This window comes from Haliotis rufescens, unplaced genomic scaffold (assembly GCF_023055435.1).
Source record: "Haliotis rufescens isolate VD_foot unplaced genomic scaffold, xgHalRufe1.0.p SCAF_17, whole genome shotgun sequence".
Taxonomy (NCBI): domain Eukaryota; kingdom Metazoa; phylum Mollusca; class Gastropoda; order Lepetellida; family Haliotidae; genus Haliotis; species Haliotis rufescens.
In genome coordinates this window covers 20856365-20877310 of record NW_025963857.1, presented here as the reverse complement: position 1 = coordinate 20877310, position 20946 = coordinate 20856365, and the positions used below count along the sequence as shown (strand labels likewise).

Below are 20946 nucleotides of genomic sequence, written 5' to 3'. Positions count from 1 at the left end.
GTAAAGGCTCCCCTAATCCTGCTTTGCACTGAGTGACCCCCATCTCATACCAGAAAATCCTATCAAATGTTTAAAAAATAATTCAGAGCAATTTCACCAAATTCTATCAATTATAGCTTATTATTTTTACGTTTTGAACAAAAAGTAGATTTAAAATTCATCTGAAACTGATTTATGAAATAATCAGTTTTAATGTCTGATTTTTAACTGTTAAATGTGTTACAAATTCAATATTGAAATTGTAACATTTTCCATGACAAGAGTAGTCAATAAAATGCAATTTTAATTCATTTAATAATTCACTAAATAATTCAATAATACAAATCTGATGTTGAGTGCAGGTCATCTGAGGCTTATTGCCAGAAAATCCTGACAGAAACAGAATTCATTGAAGTCAAGATCATTAACTTGAATCTGTCGACAGAGCGAAATCTAGTAAATTGAACTAATTGTTGTCTGTGTTTTGTTGCGGTTGGGTATGCCTAACAACTACTGTCAGTGTCGCTCTGGGTAGGACCACTTTAATAGAGGCCAATAAGCTTATCAGATCAGCAACCATTTGGAAGGAACCTCTTGCAATTATAATGAAAATGTAACTTGAAGGTCATAAAAAATAAAGATGTCCTCTCTACCCTAACATATCTCTCCATGTTCTACTGATCCTCTGGAAAAAGATGGAAATGTTTTCTTTTCAAGAGTGCCAAACAAACTCATTATGATGTTGAGGTGTGGCGATTGGAATTAAAGTGTGACAACTAGAAAAATAATTTTGATCCATCATCAAACTCAGCGAATGTCATTACACAAAGGCTAGATAATAAGTAATTGTAATTCTGAACTTGGACCCCTTGCTTTTCATTGAGGTTCCCTTGTTCATTTCTGAAGTGCCAAACTTATTCTGTGAGTGAGTGAGTGAGTGAGTGAGTGAGTGAGTGAGTGAGTGAGTGAGTGAGTGAGTGAGTGAGAGTATATGTGCCAGGCAGGGTAACAAAAAGTACCATCTTCCAACATCTCCAGAAAGATGCTTTATCCACAACACCCTGAATGCAGTCCATATTGAGCATAAATCAGATACACATGTTTATCATTATGTTTATGAACATAAGTCAGCTAGTCTGAGACTAGTAAACTTCAGGAAGGACTAGTGACATTTCCTTGTGGATTTCTTCTTTTAAAATTTAATAGGTAGATGGCAAACTCTACAGCAGTTTCAAAGAGAGGAAAAAAATAAAATTACTTGTAACCCGGTTTTTCATGTGCTTGTCATGTCTGTTTCTGGTAATACGTAACAGTGAGTATGGTTTTTACGCCGCTCTTAGCAATATTCCAGCAATATCAAATTCAAACCCTGAGTGAGTGTTATGTGGCTTTAAGGAAATATCCCATCAATACCACAGTGGGTGACACCACGAATAAGCTTCAGATATGTTGGGAATCAAACTTAGGTCTTCAACAAATAAATGATTTCACCACCAGACTACCTTATCTACTCTTAAATACATGGACTAGTTCTATTCCACATTTAAAAAAAGCTGACCATTTGCTTTGCACTGAAAAAAAGAAACTATTCAACCACAAATTTTCTGCGTCTACCTTCCCTATGATTAGTGTTTTCAACCTTGTGTTGTTTGTGTAGGGTTAGGAACGTGTGTAACCTTCCACCAATACAGTTAACCTCCTTAATCAATCAGAAAAAACTGTTTTCCTTATGACTACTATTGGACTATATCAAAAAATAGTTAAAGGGACAACACAACCAGGTGATCCGTTAATATGGAAATTTGATTATCTGGAAAATTAAATTGGAACGATTCTGTCCAGTTTAACAGGGTCTCTCTGTATATCATTTCATACAATACATCCATAATCATCTGATACCAGTTACGTATTAATGTTTTGGCATATTTCTCAGTTTTATCAAAACCAACATTTTTTCAACCCATGGAAAAAACAGGAACTGGATGTATGTAGGTGAAAATGTCACAGCACCATTCATCACTATTGCATGAAGCTAATCATAGTTTTTTGGCCAAACAGAATTCTATTGATCATGATCTTATTTTTTTTCTCCATAATAACAGCAATTTTTACACAAATACCACACTGACTTCACTAAGAAGTCGCTTCCTTGGAAATAACACCACAAGCAGTCCCATCAGGCCCTCTAACCACCACCTGCCAAAACACATCTTTACATTTTTTCCATTTTGTGATTCAACTCTGCAATCAAATCAATTAGTAATTCCGAAAAAATTGCTAAAGATTACATCTTTAGAAGGAGCATCGCCAGTGATGCACTGAAAAAATAATGTTGACTTTGTGTACGTTGATGAGGATCGTTCTGGCCTGGTGTGTGAACTCATGTGAAGACACTATCCTGTTATTTAACAGACAGTTAACTGACTAACAACCAACCAAGAAAAAAGCAATTTATACATGTTCTAACCCACCAAAAGAATTTTTTCAAGAAAAAAGTGATCATTATTTATCACCAATATAATCCTAATCTTTTTGACTGAAGCTAGAATTATTATATGATAAGTAACATTATTTCTTACGTAAGTAAAATTGATTCAAATAAAACTATAAAGCAAATATGAATAATTCATACACAAGCAAAACTCTAAAGAATGTCAACTGTGCAACACAGCAATCAGGGTTTCAAATAAATTTGCAGCTGGTAATATGAGTTGTCAGGAAGTAGGATATTCTCAAGACACTGACCGGATGGGGTCACGACCACCATGACAGCTGCCTCAATATCGGCTGAAGTTTCTTAAAAGATGCATGCACTATCCAATCCCTGTGTTAAACTAGCTTCTTCAAGTCTGAGAGTTCATTTCCGACAGAGAATCCAAGATCCACAGCACTAATCTGCCGGAAGTGGTATGTTCAGACAAGCTTATCACAGCAGATAAGTCTGATGTGAGGAGCAAGGGGAGAATAGGTCCTCTGTACCAGTGTCAAGTAGTTGTAGGAATATATCACCATCAATCACCCAAATCTGAATCTTGTACCACAGAGCTCAGACCAGATGCCACCAAACAGCCAGTGCTTAGTCTACCTTGATTAATTCCAACCGAAAGACCACTGTTTGGAACCTTGGGGCGGGATAGATCCTTTCATTTGGCAGAATAAAAACATTTGGTAATCCTGGAAAGAGTTCTGTAGTAGTTCTGTAGTAGTAAGGACCACCAGAAAATAATTCCTGTGGCCCTGAAAAACTCAAAGCCTAAGACCATCATCATAAGGTAATTAATTAATTTCTACAAATCTACCCTTACTTTTATCCTTATACTGTCCCCAAATAACTTCCTAAACAGAAAACTGGTTCCAGCGTTCCCTTCTTCTATAGTTGATGAAACGCACCATATAAATGTAATGTGCTACCAAACATTCATTCATGCTTCATGTGAATCAAATGTGTCAATGGTTAATGTACACAGATACCATCAACTGGTTTTTTTAAAATATGCTGCCTGCCTCACATTTAAAAGAGGTTGGGATAAAAATCTTATAATAAAATTGTTGTGGCGAATCGTGGCTTCTCAACAGTTACCACTTCCCATATCTTCCTTTGCAGTTTCAATGTTACGACACAGTGTGACTAGGATGTATTTCACTCATGACGCTGTGTGATCAGGGTGTAGGTCACTCATGACACTGTGGTCAGGGTGTAGGTCCCTCATGACACTGTGTGATCAGGGTGTAGGTCCCTCATGACACTGTATGATCAGGGTGAAGGTCCCTCATGACACTGTGTGACTAGGATGTATTTCACTCATGACACTGTGTGATCAGGGTGTAGGTCCCTCATGACACTGTGTGATCAGGGTGTAGGTCCCTCATGACACTGTATGATCAGGGTGAAGGTCCCTCATGACACTGTGTGACTAGGATGTATTTCACTCATGACGCTGTGTGATCAGGGTGTAGGTCCCTCATGACACTGTATGATCAGGGTGTAGGTCACTCATGACACTGTGTGACTAGGATGTATTTCACTCATGACGCTGTGTGATCAGGGTGTAGGTCACTCATGACACAGTGTGGTCAGGGTGTAGGTCCCTCATGACACTGTGTGATCAGGGTGTAGGTCACTCATGACACTGTGTGACTAGGATGTATTTCACTCATGACGCTGTGTGATCAGGGTGTAGGTAACTCATGACGCTGTGTGTTCAGGGTGTAGGTCACTCATGACACTGTGGTCAGGGTGTAGGTCCCTCATGACACTGTGTGATCAGGGTGTAGGTCACTCATGACACTGTATGATCAGGGTGTAGGTCCCTCATGACACTGTGTGATCAGGGTGTAGGTCCCTCATGACACTGTATGATCAGGGTGTAGGTCACTCATGACACTGTGGTCAGGGTGTAGGTCCCTCATGACACTGTGTGATCAGGATGTAGGTCCCTCATGACACTGTGTGATCAGGGTGTAGGTCCCTCATGACACTGTGATCAGGGTGCAGGTCCCTCATGACACTGTGTGACTAGGATGTATTTCACTCATGACACTGTGTGATCAGGGTGTAGGTCACTCATGACACTGTGTGATCAGGGTGTAGGTCACTCATGACACTGTGTGGTCAGGGTGTAGGTCACTCATGACACTGTGTGGTCAGGGTGTAGGTCACTCATGACACTGTATGATCAGGGTGTAGGTCACTCATGACACTGTGTGATCAGGGTGTAGGTCCCTCATGACACTGTGTGATCAGGGTGTAGGTCCCTCATGACACTGTGTGATCAGGATGTAGGTCCCTCATGACACTGTGTGATCAGGATGTAGGTCCCTCATGACACTGTGTGATCAGGGTGTAGGTCCCTCATGACACTGTATGATCAGGGTGTAGGTCACCCATGACACTGTGTGATCAGGGTGTAGGTCACCCATGACACTGTGATCAGGGTGTAGGTCCCTCATGACACTGTGTGATCAGGGTGCAGGTCCCTCATGACACTGTGATCAGGGTGCAGGTCCCTCATGACACTGTGATCAGGGTGCAGGTCCCTCATGACACTGTGATCAGGGTGTAGGTCCCTCATGACACTGTGTGATCAGGGTGCAGGTCCCTCATGACACTGTGATCAGGGTGTAGGTCCCTCATGACACTGTGTGATCAGGGTGCAGGTCCCTCATGACACTGTGATCAGGGTGTAGGCCACTCATGACACTGTGATCAGGGTGCAGGTCCCTCATGACACTGTGTGATCATCCTGTCTGTTCACTTGTGAGCTGTGTGAGCTGAGGCTTCTGCAAACCTGAAAATCTTCTTCAAACATAAAGCAATTATTGTTTTTATTAATCATGATGGATGTCTTTGTTTCATGCACAACAGAACAGAATGAACAAGACAGAGATCTAAGAGTATGACAAGCCTGGCTGCAAGTGAAACCTCAGTTCACTACAGATACAGAAGCTGAAGACATGTACAGCAAGCAGTGGCCATCACTGCAGCTTGTGTTTCACTGTCATGGACAAAACCATAGCTGACTGCAGCCAAGAAACACAAGTGTCACTTCTATCCTACATTAATGATTGTGTTTATTCCATCCTATTGATAAGAGAAGAGAATCTGTTGGCCTTAGCTGTTATGTCACAGTTGCACAATCATGAGATAACCCTGGGGTCTTCAATGACATTACTTTTTCTGACAGTATTACATGCCAAAAAACTCGTAGAAGGTATCTGATTTCTCATTATGTGGTTTGAGCAAATTGATGCAATGACACCTGACACCTATGGAAGACAATTATACTGGCAAAATTTCAGCAGAACATCCATGGAACATGGGTACATGCAATTCATAGATCAATACCATTGCAGAAAAAGTGGTTGAATCACGAATCAAGAATATTATTGTACAAAAATGCCCACTGGGAGCCTGGTACAAAAGAAGAGTATTTATATGGTGCATGTGTCCACCAATAGTTGCATTGCCTTGATGAATGACATCTGCTAGCAGTGTCTATGGCCCCATAGTGGTCAGCGGAACCCGTCTCTGGGTCCAGCCAAGATGAATGACTTCTGCCGCCTAGCCAAAACCAACAGTCACTAATTGGTCTTTAATGCACTGACTTATGTGCCCAGGCTTAATTGCCTGATAAACCACCATGCAGGCATTCAGCATAGGGGTCCATAATGAGATTGCTGCTCTGTTTTAATCTTACTTCAAACATGGTCTCATCAAGCCTGATTATCAAGGTTCTACATTTGGCAGTACCATGATCTACCTTGGCGGCAATATGGCCGCCTTAACGGCCTGCCCCCTGGTGGCCGAGGTCAGAGTCTGGCATCAACAGGAAGTATTGTTTAAAGAATGTTGGTAATTAGACGGCAATTACAAGATAGGTGAACATGCACCATGTCTGCCATACCAGATAGAGAGTCAGGAACAGGCAGGAGAAGGTTCGTGCAGTGCAAGAAAATAGAAGCCAGAAATTCTCTAATTGAACATCCCAGAATGATTTATAGGTACATTGTTTCAAAACAAGATTATTTTCACCATAGAATGACAACTTTTTAAAGACCTTAAAACTAGATTCATCTGTGAGTGTGTTTCTGTGAGTCGTACAATGTCAAAAAGTCAGCATCAATTTTCACCCCTGATGCACACAAAATCAATAATTGATGTAATTGAAGGCAGGGTTTAGAAAAGAAATGTTATCTAGCTCCGTTTTTGTTGCATAATTGGTGTGACAGACGTTGGAAGGCGAGATATGAATAACTACAAATGTACTCTGTCAGAGGGTTCACCAGCGACAGAGATTTTTAGCAGATGGAGAACCTAGTATTGCAAAAACTAGAATTTTCATTCAAGAAACTTCAACAGTTAAGACTTAAAAAAAAAAGCTGTTGAAACTTTACACAAACGTTTGATGTGCAAGTGTCAACGGCTCACACCCCGACCACGATGGAGGCAGAACACCCTCCACGAAGACCGGCTGACATGAAGATCACTTGGAGGAAAGCGACCAGAGGTGCTGCTTCAGTTCTGTCTCAACTGACATGCTGCTCTGATACTGGTCTCAACTTACAGGGCTGCTAAAACGGAAACAGAGGTGCCAATCCTGCTGTCAAATATGTCTCCAGAATCCAAAGGACCTAAGTCATACTAGATACTGATCTGCTTCAACATAAATGAATGACGTTAACGAACTTGCAGCTTCTTTTGCTCTTAAGAAATAATGTATGACATGGGGTGATGCAGTTGGGTCACCTTCTATTGTATGGTGCATAATTCTAAAACTATTTCTATTCTTGAACCAGACACAAACTATGCCCAACTTATCCAACTATGAAGCACAAACTGACCAGACACAAACTATGGCCAACTTGTGATGGATCAGATACAAACTGTGCCCAGCTTGTCAGGGACCAGATACAAACTGTGCCCAACTTGTCGGGGACCACACACAAACTATGGCCAACTTGTCAGGGACCAGACACAAACTGTGCCCAACTTATCATGGATCACAAACAAACTATTTCCAACTTGTGATGGACCAGACACAAACTGTGCCCACCTTCTGATGGAACAGATACAAACTGTGCCCAGCTTGTCATGGACCAGACACAAACTGTGCCCAACTTATCATGGACCACAAACAAACTATTGCCAACTTGTGATGGACCAGACACAAACTGTGCCCAGCTTGTCATGGACCAGATACAAACTGTGCCCAGCTTGTCATGGACCAGATACAAACTGTGCCCAACTTATCATGGACCACAAACAAACTATTGCCAACTTGTGATGGACCAGACACAAACTGTGCCCAGCTTGTCATGGACCAGATACAAACTGTGCCCAGCTTGTCAGGGACCAGACACAAACTGTGCCCAACTCATCATGGACCACAAACAAACTATTGCCAACTTGTGATGGACCAGACACATCTGTGGCCAACTTGTGATGGACCAGATACAAACTGTGCCCAGCTTGTCATGGACCAGACACAAACTGTGCCCAACTTATCATGGACCACAAACAAACTATTGCCAACTTGTCATGGACCAGATACAAACTGTGCCCAGCTTGTCAGGGACCAGACACAAACTGTGCCCAACTTATCATGGACCACAAACAAACTATTGCCAACTTGTGATGGACCAGACACAAACTGTGCCCAGCTTATCATGGACCAGATACAAACTGTGCCCAGCTTGTCAGGGACCAGATACAAACTGTGCCCAACTTATCATGGACCACAAACAAACTATTGCCAACTTGTGATGGACCAGACACAAACTCTGCCCAGCTTGTCATGGACCAGATACAAACTGTGCCCAGCTTGTCAGGGACCACAAACAAACTATTGCCAACTTGTGATGGACCAGATACAAACTGTGCCCAGCTTGTCATGGACCAGATACAAACTGTGCCCAGCTTGTCATGGACCACAAACAAACTGTGCCCAACTTGTCATGGACCAGATACAAACTGTGCCCAACTTGTCATGGACCAGATACAAACTGTGCCCAACTTGTCATTGACCAGACACAAACTATGGCCAACTTGTCATGGACCACAAACAAACTGAGCCCAATTTAAAATTGAAACCAAGCCACCCTCAACAAGAATAATACCACAACATTATGTTCTTAACTACCCAACTTGTCTTGTACTCGACAATAATGTCTATACTGTTGTTTCACTTTCCATCGATGTGATGCAGCAACTGTTCCTAAACAATGTTAATGGAATAAATCTTATCTTATCTCCCAGCCATAAGGGATGCTGTACTGATATCACTAATACAAGACATGCCTTCTGCAGTTTCTGACATAATATATACGTTTGAAGTCTGAAATGTTTTATACATATTTTCAAGATTGCAGAATTGTTCTTTTTTTGAGTCACACTATTATCTGTGGCTCCCGCACTTTCCAGAATGTGGCCACACTTCGTACATCTCCAACATAAGACTGCCAGAAGGGATGTTGGATGACCTTTTGTCCTGACAAGACCTGCACCACATGATGACTAGTACTGAATGACAACATAATCTTTCTCAAAGATTTCCCTAATTTTAGAGCAGAATGTGTTTGAGGTAAAATACGGACATAGTTTGGAAAAAAACAAGTGATCGTTTGCGAGTTACAAGTGATAATATAAGTGGGGCTTCATGAAGTCAACAGGCATTCTCTTAAACCTGGGTTTTTCATGTTGGTTTTTACTGATCCTTTTCTGTTATCTTCATGATAACTATACAGGTCAGCATTTTGCAGAGATTGCATATAACACATGAGTGTGTATTATACATGAATAAATAAGTCATGTGTACATTGATCAATCAGAAGGGGTGCTAATTGGGATTGTTCACTAGCCAATATATTAGCAAATATCACCGTGGGCACTTATTAGAGCGGGGCGCTTAATATGTCGAATACAGTATATATATTATCTGGTTTTTGTGTATTTAATGCTTACACACCCAAAGAAATCACTTGTCACAGATTAACTATAAAAATATGAAACAACTGGATGGTCCACATATTTAAGCCCACAAATCTCCGTTTCGCTTTTACATACTACTCAACAGAAGTCAAAGAACACCAGATTCGTTCATATTACTACAGTTAATCTGTCACAGCATCATCATCAAATGATATAGACTTTTGCACATGATGTTATCATGCATAATCAAAAAAATAAAAACACAACAAATAAATCAACAGCAGTTAACCATAGGTTTTACAGTCGAGGGTTTTTCAAAGCACTTTATCCAAGTTTTCGGGGCTTTTCAAGGCAGACTGAAACTTAGGCCTTTTCAAGGTTGTACAGCCAGATTCATGGCCTTCTCCTTGAATCAGTCAAACTCCTTGGGATACGTTTGCAAATTTTCTTCCTGTTGATTTGGTTGGTTTGTTGTTTAACCCCACACTCAGCAATATTCCAGCTATATGACAGCAGTCTGTAAATAATTGAATCTGGACCAGACAATCCAGTGATTAATATCACGAGCATCATCCACGCAATTGGGATCGATGACATGCATCAACCAAGTCAGCGAGCCTGACTACCCGATCCTGTTAGTTGCCTCCTATGACAAGAATAGTCGCCTTTTACAGCAAGCACAGGTTGCTGAAGACCTATTCTACCCTGGATCTTCACTTGTTTTGTCCTGTTGAATCACACTCCATACAATAATCTATAATACCACAATGATGAATTGATCAAACTCCAATGAAACATTTGTGTCTCTAAAAGTTTCTTTTGAAACATTTCTCTTTGATCAAGAAACTCTATAATATGGCAGATAAAAAATTTCATACATGATTGATGAAAGTTTATGAACAGGTTCGAGTCAAGTGATCATTTAACAATTAAGCTACCACGACCTTTTCTACCCATCTAATTTCTTATTATCAATATACATCCGTGTTGCAGGGTTCACGCTAGGATTTTTCTGACTTGGGCCCTTTATCTGAAAATGTCAAATATTCAAGAAGTACACCCACACTTGCCCAATCAGCACAAGGAGGAGAAGGAGGAGGAGGAAGAGAAGATATCAGTCCCCTAATGCTTGTTATATTATTGTAGTCAGATTCTTGAGTATGGTTTTACACAGCTTTTAGCAATATTCCAGCAATATCACGCCGGGGGAAACCAGAAATGGGCTTCACACACTGTACCCATGTCGGGAATCGACCTCGGGTCTTCGGCGTGACGAGCTAACGTGTTAACCACTAGGCTACCTGACCGCCCCTCATATTATTGGTTTACTGCCCCATGTCCTTATACATTTTTTTCATGACCCTCCCCTGACCCCCTCCCTTTAATAATCGGCCCCTAAAATGGAAACAGAGCTGCAAATCCTGCTGTCAAATATGTCTCCAGAATCCAAAGGACCTAAGTCATACTAGATACAGATCTGCTCCAATATAAATCAAACCTATACACAGTCATGTCTTGGGTTAAGTGATATAAATTTCAAGGGGAGATAACCTACCTTCCTTTCTTTTCTTTTTAAAACCTACCTTCCTTTCTTTTCTTTTCCAAACCTACATATGGCAATGTCTTGTGTTGAATGTAAAATTAAAGGTAACATAACATACCATCCTGTTGAAACTTACACACAGTCATGCATTGTTAGATTTAAGTAAGTCAAGGGGAGACAACCTACCTTCCTGCTGACACTTGGCACGGCCGTCGGCAGCTTCATCGGAGTAGTCCCCACAGTGGTCTACTTCGTCACAAACCAGGTCCTCATCAATACACCAAGTATTCTCACACTGGAAGCTGGACCCACACTCCTTATACTTTTCAAAGTCTGAAAAATAAAGGCACAGATCTTAAAACAATATTAATTTAATAAAATCGGGACAATGTTCTGGCAAGTTTCATAGTTTCATTCATGTTGATTCAAAACAATTATCTGAAATAGAAAGAATCTGTGTGTCTGTGTGTGTGTGTGGGGGGACAACCCACTCAGACACGTTTAATGCCAAGCAACATGCAAGGTAACAACAAGTAACTGCCTACTGTTCCTCCATCCTACAGAAGAAAAGGACTAAGGCTAATTGATATACTTTTAATGACATCCTTTTAAAAATTCAAAATGCACAAAGAAGTATTTTTTCCTGTTCATGTTACACAATAATTACTGCCTTCTGCCAACTCATTGTTAATTTGTATACCTTTCACCTATATTCCTAAGAAAAACAGTAAAAGTTAAGGTCAAGAATCAAGAACATGTTACATATATATCTTTACGCCAGACAAATTAACACCCTCAGTTTAGGATTAGCAAAACCTAAATTTTGAAAATCTGAAAGAAAAGCACTTAAATATTGTGTAAAAGTTTTCACAAAACATCTTTACTCAATTAAAATTTCACTTATGGACCTGTAATTCTGTAAAGAAAGCTCAAACCAATCCCAGCATTTAGTGCCTGTCTCTTGACATATTGACGAGGGAAATCTTTAAAAGCAGTATAATAAATTAGTCTGGCCTCCAAAAAGATCCCAAAAGCTGTCACCAGAAAAAGAAGGAATTACAAGTCTAATCCTAATCTTTGAGTCTCTGTAGTGAGTGAGTTGGGTTTAATTTAACACCGCTTTTAACAGTATTCCAGTTATATTGTGGCGTGTCAGCTTAATGTGAGAGAAAAGCCTAAAGTGATGCAGGTCGCAGACGTTTACCACTTCAGTAAAACCCACAAGCACGTCCAAGGGATGCAACTCTGCACAGCGAATCGCGGCGCCTTAGACGACTGGGCCACCCGTGTCCCCTTGAGTCTCTGTATACATTGTGTGTAGTTGGTGAGGTCAGCATCGTCTCATGGACGACATTACATATGTGGTGGGATTACAAGACGTTCCACTAATATTTCCCACCTTTACACTGTTCCTGCTGGCCTGTATAATGTGGATCATAGAAGTCATACAACCACCAATAAACACTACCATGGTTTATCTCTTCATTAGTGTAACATTAATCTTATTTACAAATTTGAGCCACTTGATGGTGGTTTGTAAATAATCAAGTTTGGACCAGACAATCGAGTGATCGATATTGTGAGCAACAATCCATGCTAGTTTGGGGTAAGATGACATGAAATGAACAGCGAGTCTGGCCCACTTGCACAAAACGATATTAGCGCTAAGATGATCGTAACTCACATACTTTAACATTGGCTTACAATAGTCGTAGCACTAAGATCGCTTTGTGCAAGAGGCCCTGATCCATTAAGTCGCCTCAGACAACCAGCATAGCTTCCAGAGTTCCAATTCTAACCTGGAATCCCAACAGATGGGCCTGTACTATGTGGATCATACTAGTAGATACATCCACCAGTAAACACTGTCATGACATACCTCCATTTGTGGAATATTAATCTGAAATACAAATTTGGTGACAGTTTGTCATTTATAGCCTCACTCAGCAATATTTGAGCCACATGACGGCAGTCTGTAAATAATTGAGTCTGGACCAGAAAATCCAGTGACTGATATTGTGAGCAATGATCCTCGCTATTGGGGTACGATGACCTGCAATCTACAAAGTAACCGAGCCCGACATGATCCATCAGGTAAAGAGTTGATCAAATAACTCGTTCTGGCCTCAATTATTAATTATGACTCGCACATAATATTGGATTTCTGGATATGTTTCTGAAATCACTTCAGAATTATTTTACATGATTACAATTTTCTTATTTTATCTCAAATAGAGATAACCTTCTATTTTGAAGACAATCATGGGTGTCATCATTTGATGGATATCTACGGCACGTACATGTCACGGACCTGTCAACCCCTCATCATGGCAATGGGGGAGGTTGGACATTGAAATGGAGGTGATTTGCCTCCAAAGGGGGAGATTTTTAAAATAGTGAAGAAGATAATTTACAATTTAATTTTTTTTAAATTTATTAAGAAAACAATATATTTTAAAACAAAGAAAATAAGATTTTGTGCACATATCTAGCTTAATTTTCGTTTGCAGTTTCCTCCACCAAGAAGAAATCCAGTTCAGTCTAACCATATCACTAACGTTCAAAGATCATCTCTGATAAACACAAACAGCTATTGAAAACGAATGACCAGTAGCTTGACCAGTTGTCAAGGTTCCCCTGATGTAGGTTTTCCAAGTACTTTGCATGAATTTGGTCACAAAATTTGTCATAGAAACATAAAATGCATTTATCTGGATGCAACATGTTCGCCGCTAACTTCTTTAAAATATTTATTTTGTTCCGTCTGTGGTAGTCTGTTGATAGTCTGACTACTTCACTTAATAGATTTCGTATTTACGTTTTACTACAATTTATGAATGAAATGTGCCTCATCGTTGTTGACCTTTCTGACCTTGATGTGTATCAATCTTATTGGTTGACGAGTACTGTATTATGCAAATTAGATCGGGAACACTAGCAAACTATTAGCCAATCATTTTGTATGAAATAATCACACAATAATTCTTGCAAAATTTGATACAGTGTTGATATTTCTTTGGAGACGAGTCACGCCATCAGCCAAAAGGCAAATTAACAAAAAATTTACTTTTTCTTCGACTTTAAGACATACCCTATGAGGAACCCTGATCATGTGATTAATTGCTAATTCGACTACCGAAATCAAATTAACCAATCACACATAGTGTTGTTTCTGGAGACTAGCACTTATCATTTCTGAGAGCTTAATGGCGAAACTTTGAGGTACCGTATTCGACGTAATAAGCGCCCAGGGCGCTATCAAAATTAGAATGAGGGGGCTCTTATTAGAATATTTTTTTGGTGAAATACAACAGAGTTGAAAGATCGTAAATTTCATGATTTATGCTGACAGCCTGAAATGTTTATATACGACAGATATATTTTTCCAGAATTTAATTGCCCATAATTAAGGGTGCATTTAACAAACATTTTATGCACGAATAAATAAGTCTTGTGTACATTGATCAATCTGAAGGGGTGCCAATTAGGATTGTTCACTAGCCAGTATATTAGCAAATATCACCGTGGGCGCTTATTAGAGCGGGGCGCTTATTACGTCAAATACGGTATATTATTTACGTTTTAACATAGTTTCTGATAAATCTGATAACCAATAAAGTCATGTATAACTGGGCCGGTCATATATATCTCCGTTGTTAAATTATGGAGCAATAAACGTGCTATGAACATGAATGAGAACAGTTCATTTCAGTGATAAGCACTCGGCTGATTATTTTCATTTCAAGTTGAACCCTGCAGTTTTCTTTACAGTTTAAATTGTTAAATCATTCACCATATGGATTGATTCACCAGTTGATTTCTAGACCCCCCCCCAGCGGGTGACTGTGACAAGGGTCGCTTATCTGGGCAGTCGGTTAGCCATGTGGTTAAAGCGTTCGCTCGTCACACCGAAGACCCGGGTTCAATTCTCGCCGTGGTTAAAATGTGTGAAGCTCATTTCTGGTGTCCCCGCCATGATATTGCTGGAATATTGCTAAAAGCGGCATAAAACCATATTCACTCACTAATCGGAAAACTTACTTGTAGATTACTGTAACTGTAAATTTCCTTTTCTTTGTTTTGACTTGCAGGACAATGAAGCAGAATTTTGAAATTAATGAAAAATGCTATTTTGCGAGAAAGTGAAGATGCGGGAGGGTTGCCGGGATGTTATGTCTTAGCTTCCTCGGCTCAGTAGCTCTAGATCGATAGATGTTTAATGATGATGCATGACAGACAACGGACAAACAGACCAAGACTTGGATCTTCGATCCAGGTGAGCTAACAGTATCCAAACACTTCGAGTCCAATCCGAAATATTGACTCGTCAGACTTCTTGTTTAACTGGGTCAAATAATCCCAAATAAACACTCATTCTGCAATACCATGAGGAAACATCCTCTTAAGTGATTTATCAAGTTACTGCAGTTAAAGTTAATGAGATTTCATTGTATTTTACTAAGGTATAGTTTCTCTCCAAGATGACTTAATGATGAAAATACAAATCAGGCTTGATGAATCTTGATTTTCCTGCATCCTCATTTCTTTTCTTTATAATTAGACAATTAAGACAGGGCATTATTTTGTAGACAGATGTCCTTCATGGGATTTCATGACTATTCAAACATTTGACAGTGTTCGGCAATGGAGAGAGAAAAACCCTTACGAAAATTGGCAGGATCGCTTCAAAATCAATCCTATCGTAATAAGATTTCTTTTATGTGTTTGGACAATTTTCAACTTTCTCAACAGGAAATAAAACTAACAAGGCATTTTGCTACCAACTCCCAGCACGGTAATCCAATAATAATGAGCGGTTGCACTTATTCGCAAGATGGCTATAAAAATATAATCATCCACTGCAGGGATCGCGACAGCCGTGAGCACATTGGCCGATTATTCGCTTCCCTCTCCCCTTGAGTGATTCTAACACCAGCTTCCCTTACAACATATCTTACAATAACAAGCCAGGGAGGTTTTTATATGTGCACAACTATAATTCGATAAATATCCACTCCATGGTGGGCAGTGAGGGGTTTGTTTATGGGTGTCTATGTAACATGATCCAAGACTATACATCCTAATTTGCCCCTAATGCTGGGGAGTACTGGGGTTACAGCATGGGCCCTCCAATATGGCTAGGAGATATTAGGAATAATTTTACGAGGGCAACCACATGATAGTTTATAGCTCCAGCAGTCATAACTGTCATAGAGGATTGGGGAAATACAAGTTAACACTGTGTGCTGTCAGCGGGTCCGGGAAGAAATCTGCTTGGAGAAGGTCAGAAAGAGTGAGTTCAGGTTTAATAGATACAAACTAAATATGTTGTTGTTTTGTTAAGGCACCATGTTGGTGTCTTTAATATGGGCTGTGATACATCCGACAGATGGGGAATGAAAAACATGCTTGTTTCAGATTGTTACAATAATGGAGCTCTTCGGGTAGATTGTTTGTTTGTTGTTTAACGCCACACTCAGCAATATTCCCGCTACATGATGGCGGTCTGTAACTAATTGGGTCTGGACCAGGCAATCTAGTGATTGACATCATGAGCATCGATCCATGAGGGTTACGATGACATGCATCAACTAAATAAGTGAGTCTGACCACCAGATTCCGTTAGTCGCCTATTACGACAAGCATAGTCGACTTTTACTGCAAGCATGGTTCCTGAAGACCACTTTGGGTAGAAATAAAACACTTAAAGGTTTAGTAGTTTGTGTTCATTTATTGTTGGGACAGTTGGACATGGCAATCATTTAAACTGTTCAATCATGGTGTTGGAAAAGGACAGGATATAGGTGAGATAGACCCCATAACAAATCATAACAGTGATATATTCCCATTTGTACTTCATGAAACAGTGATATACACCACTGGAACTGCATGAAACAGTGATATACACACCTTGAACTGTATGAAACAGTGATACACACCACTAGAACTGCATGAAACAGTGATATACACCCCTTGAACTGCATGAAACAGTGATATACACCCCTTGAACTGCATGAAACAATGATATACACCCCTTGAACTGCATGAAACAGTGATATACACCCGTGGAACTGTGTGAAACAGTGATATACACCCCTTGAACTGCATGAAACAGTGATATACACCCTTGGAACTGTGTGAAACAGTGATATACACCACTGGAACTGTATGAAACAATGATATACACACCTGGAACTGCGTGAAACAGTGACATACACCCCTTGAACTGCATGAAACAATGATATACACCCCTTGAACTGCATGACAGAGATATACCAATTGAACAGCATGACATTGACAACCTCCTTGAACAGCATGACACAGTGAAAGATCCCTTGAACAGCATTTAGCAGTGACATACCTCATTTAAAGCATATAACAGCCAGTGACATACCCCCTTGAACATCAGATAACAGTGATATATATCCCTTGAAGAGCATGTAACAGGGATATATCCCTTGACAACAGATAAAGAAATAAAGCTCCTTCCAAAACATGTAACTTTGACATAGCCCCTTGGGAACATCAAATAACAGTGACAGACTCCCTTAATGCATAATAAAGTATGTCTCCAACCAAATGTATCACCAGAATTACTTGCAAGAAATCTTATATCGGAAATGCCACTTAATTTGATGCAAAATTAATTCTTTGACCATTAATACAAATACAGAATACATATGACATATTACTTGTGCTGGATAATAAATCTCCACAGAGAAAGTTAAAGAATTCCTGTTTGCGCCATGTTTTACATGCAAACCAAGCAAATTCTACACAATGCACCAAGCACTCTGAATCCCTGTGTGTGTAAGGTGACTTGTGGCTTGGGATACAACATGACAACTGAAGGATATGGTTTGCAAAAAAACATCAGCTTCTTTGAAAATAAGGCAATAGCTGACATACCACCAAATATCAATGTTTCACTTTTTAAAATTCTAGGACAAATGACGGATGTAAAAAAACTAAAGATTCCCAACAGGAAACAAAACCAACATTTGTAAAAATTACATTTAATACACTTACAGAAACTGTATTATATTTTCAATTAAAAATCAAATCTTCTTTCTCAAAAGCCTTTTTTCTCTTGTTATGGAACAAAGATGCCTGTCTGCCTATAGAAAAAGTACTTGAAATGTGATTAAAATTGTGTAATATCTGATGAAATCTTTCCAATGAATCTAAAACGTAATGACTTTCAGGCTGATGGTTCTTCATCAGGCTCTGATTAACGACCTCTACTGCCAGTTTCTGGTAATGTTATCTTACAGCTATTACAGCTATTTTCTTCCATAGAAGAACCGAGGGAAAATTTCATCATGCCTTGTTGTTATTGAGAAGAGAGCTGTCCGAGTTTTACATCTAATATTCTTTAAGGCCTTTGTCAGATGGATCAAGTCAGTGTAATTGAAAATAACAACACAATCATAGTGCCATTTTTTCGTTTTGTTCTGGCTAAATTATGTTGTGAATGATGTGGTGTGATTTGGCCATCCATTGATAATAGCCGAGCCAGCAGTTCTACCAAACACCTCTTGAGTGTGTGGTAACGGGGCTGATTTGGTAAAGTTGGCAATATGTCACTTGTCAGCTGCATAATCACAGCCTGCAAAGTCAAGCTGGCACTGGAGAAGACTTATTGCTGGGGTACAACACTACACCAAATCAGTGAGGGAGTTGGAATTTTATATTGTTTCAGTTAGATCCAGGTGTCGGTGAAATGAGGGATGACAGCCCAGACCATGCGCAGATCCACTTCAGTGAAACCAATGAACATGGGTATGATGCTGACAGACCAACTGAGGTAAATGTGGTTCAAGAGAGCAGATCCTAGTACAGCTAAGAAAGGTAACTCTGCACAGCAAGCTGAAGCAGTGCCTTTTTCCTCATGTTTGTTTGTTTAACGCAGCATTCAGCAATATTCCAGCTATATGATGGCGGTCTGTAAATAATCGAGTCTGGACCAGACAATCCAGTGATTGACATCATGAGCATCGATCCACGCAATTGGGATATGATGACATGCATCAACCTAGTCAGGGAACCTGACCACCCGATCCCATTAGTCACCTCTTACAACAAGTCACCTTTTACGGCAAGCATGGGTTGCTGAAGACCTATTCTACCCCGGATCTTCATGGGTCTTTTCCTCATGTAAACTACCTGAACAAAATCGTTCCATGTCGACTCAACTAAACTGGCCTCATCAGGCTAAAATATTGAATAAGGACACATGATCATTATGACAAAAACAAAACCATCTTCACAGAATATTTTATCTTATGTATTGCCAAGCTCACAGTGGCCACAAGCATCACTTTTCAGAATGTCTTAAAACACATCTGTGACGTCATTCTATTGTTTGAACGCTCCATCATTTTTCAGGAATGGAGAGTTGTTTGTCACTATACATTATCTTGAACCAACATTTGAATTTTTTTGCATTTATTGATAAGTGAATAATTTCCTTTTTTCTTTCTTTCGAAAACATGCGTTGCAAGCGGGGTTTGAACCCACATCGTTTGATTTCAGAACGTGTAATTGTCCAGCTCAGCTATGGCGGCACAAGAAGGTATGGTGTGAAATTAACTATTAAATATTTAAATAATTTTGCATAACGCTTAAAAGCTTAAAATAATATGTATATATTTTGTGTTAGAGCAGGTTACCAACAACCTAAATCATACTTATAGCAACTAGTTAAAACTTTGAAGAGAAAAAACAAATCAGGTAATATATATATCCTTGTTCGGGGCTCTATATTTCCTATTATTGCAACAGAGGCAGAGAACGCATTCCTTGTGCATCATGCAATGGCAACTCACGCAGTATAAATACACCCAACAAAGAGTTCTTGTTTATTTTTCAAATATTTTCCACAACAGAATATTTTGTCAAAGTGCAAATGTAGGGATGAGTTTTAAGTAGGGGAATATCCTCGTAACTCTCAATTCCTTAAAAATAATGGGCCTCGGCCGCTGCTCCATTATTTTTTAGGAATGGAGAGTTACTCTGACATTCCCCTCGACTTAATCACCACCTCTGCCACCCTGATGAGAAAAAAAACAAATCGAGGAATATTGGACCAAACATGATACAATTCAGTTATTTTATGACCAAGCTCATATTTTCAAAGAGACCACATGCATCACTTTCTAGAATGTCTCAATCATCACCACTTCTGCCACCCTGATGAGAAATTAACCCATCAAGGAATATTTGACTGATGATATGATTCAGTTATCTTATGTATAAGCTAAAATATGAATACGAAAAACATAACTTTAACCAAGAGCATCTTTACACAAATGCATACAATAACCTAGAGTGGTTTCTTACAAATTAACTAATATTAACAGCCTGCATCCAATCATTATTATGATTCAAAAAACGACTTAGCCATAATTTTATATGATTGTAGCCAAAGCCCTTAAAACCCACACATTATATTCCAGTCGTGTTTAACGTGACTCCTGTTACTCATTCCCAAAGACAATATGCTCCGTAACGTCCCGCGGTGCACAGAGCTGATACTAACGCGGACCAATACAAATGACTTGCAAGGCAGCAATGGACATGTATTGATTTGGACATCAACACAATATTGTCTTAGGCTCAGAGTATAATCCAGGGTCACCAGTGATCTCAGCTATTTCATTAGCAAGCTGGGACATAATTAGCATCAGGGGTGTTTATTTGTCCCCCCAGTGAAAACCCTGCAAACATACCACATGGAACTAGTTACTTCACTCAAACAACGTGACTGTTACACAGTAACTACAGTAGATGGAGATCGAGTAACAATCAGAACCACTATTCCAAATTTATCAGTCATCATTTTGCAAAATATAATGATAATTCTAGAATCTTCTTGAAAAATCAGGTCAACATCCATTGGTTTTCTACCTATTGACTTCTATCACAACATGTATACATACAGTCGATTTCTGACTACTTTTTAACATGTCTTATCCTTTTGACACAAAAGTAGAGA

At 39.5% G+C, this 20946-nt stretch overlaps 1 protein-coding gene across 2 annotated transcripts in view; it reads right to left on the bottom strand.

Moving 5' to 3' along the window:
• LOC124133945 overlaps positions 1-20946 on the bottom strand; it is a 216969-nt gene that overhangs the window by 66840 nt on the left and 129183 nt on the right. For both annotated transcript variants that reach the window (XM_046498547.2, XM_046498548.2), the window contains exon 5: positions 11136-11282. In XM_046498547.2, coding sequence (XP_046354503.2) covers positions 11136-11282 — 147 coding nt within the window. The remainder of the gene's footprint in view (positions 1-11135; positions 11283-20946) is intronic.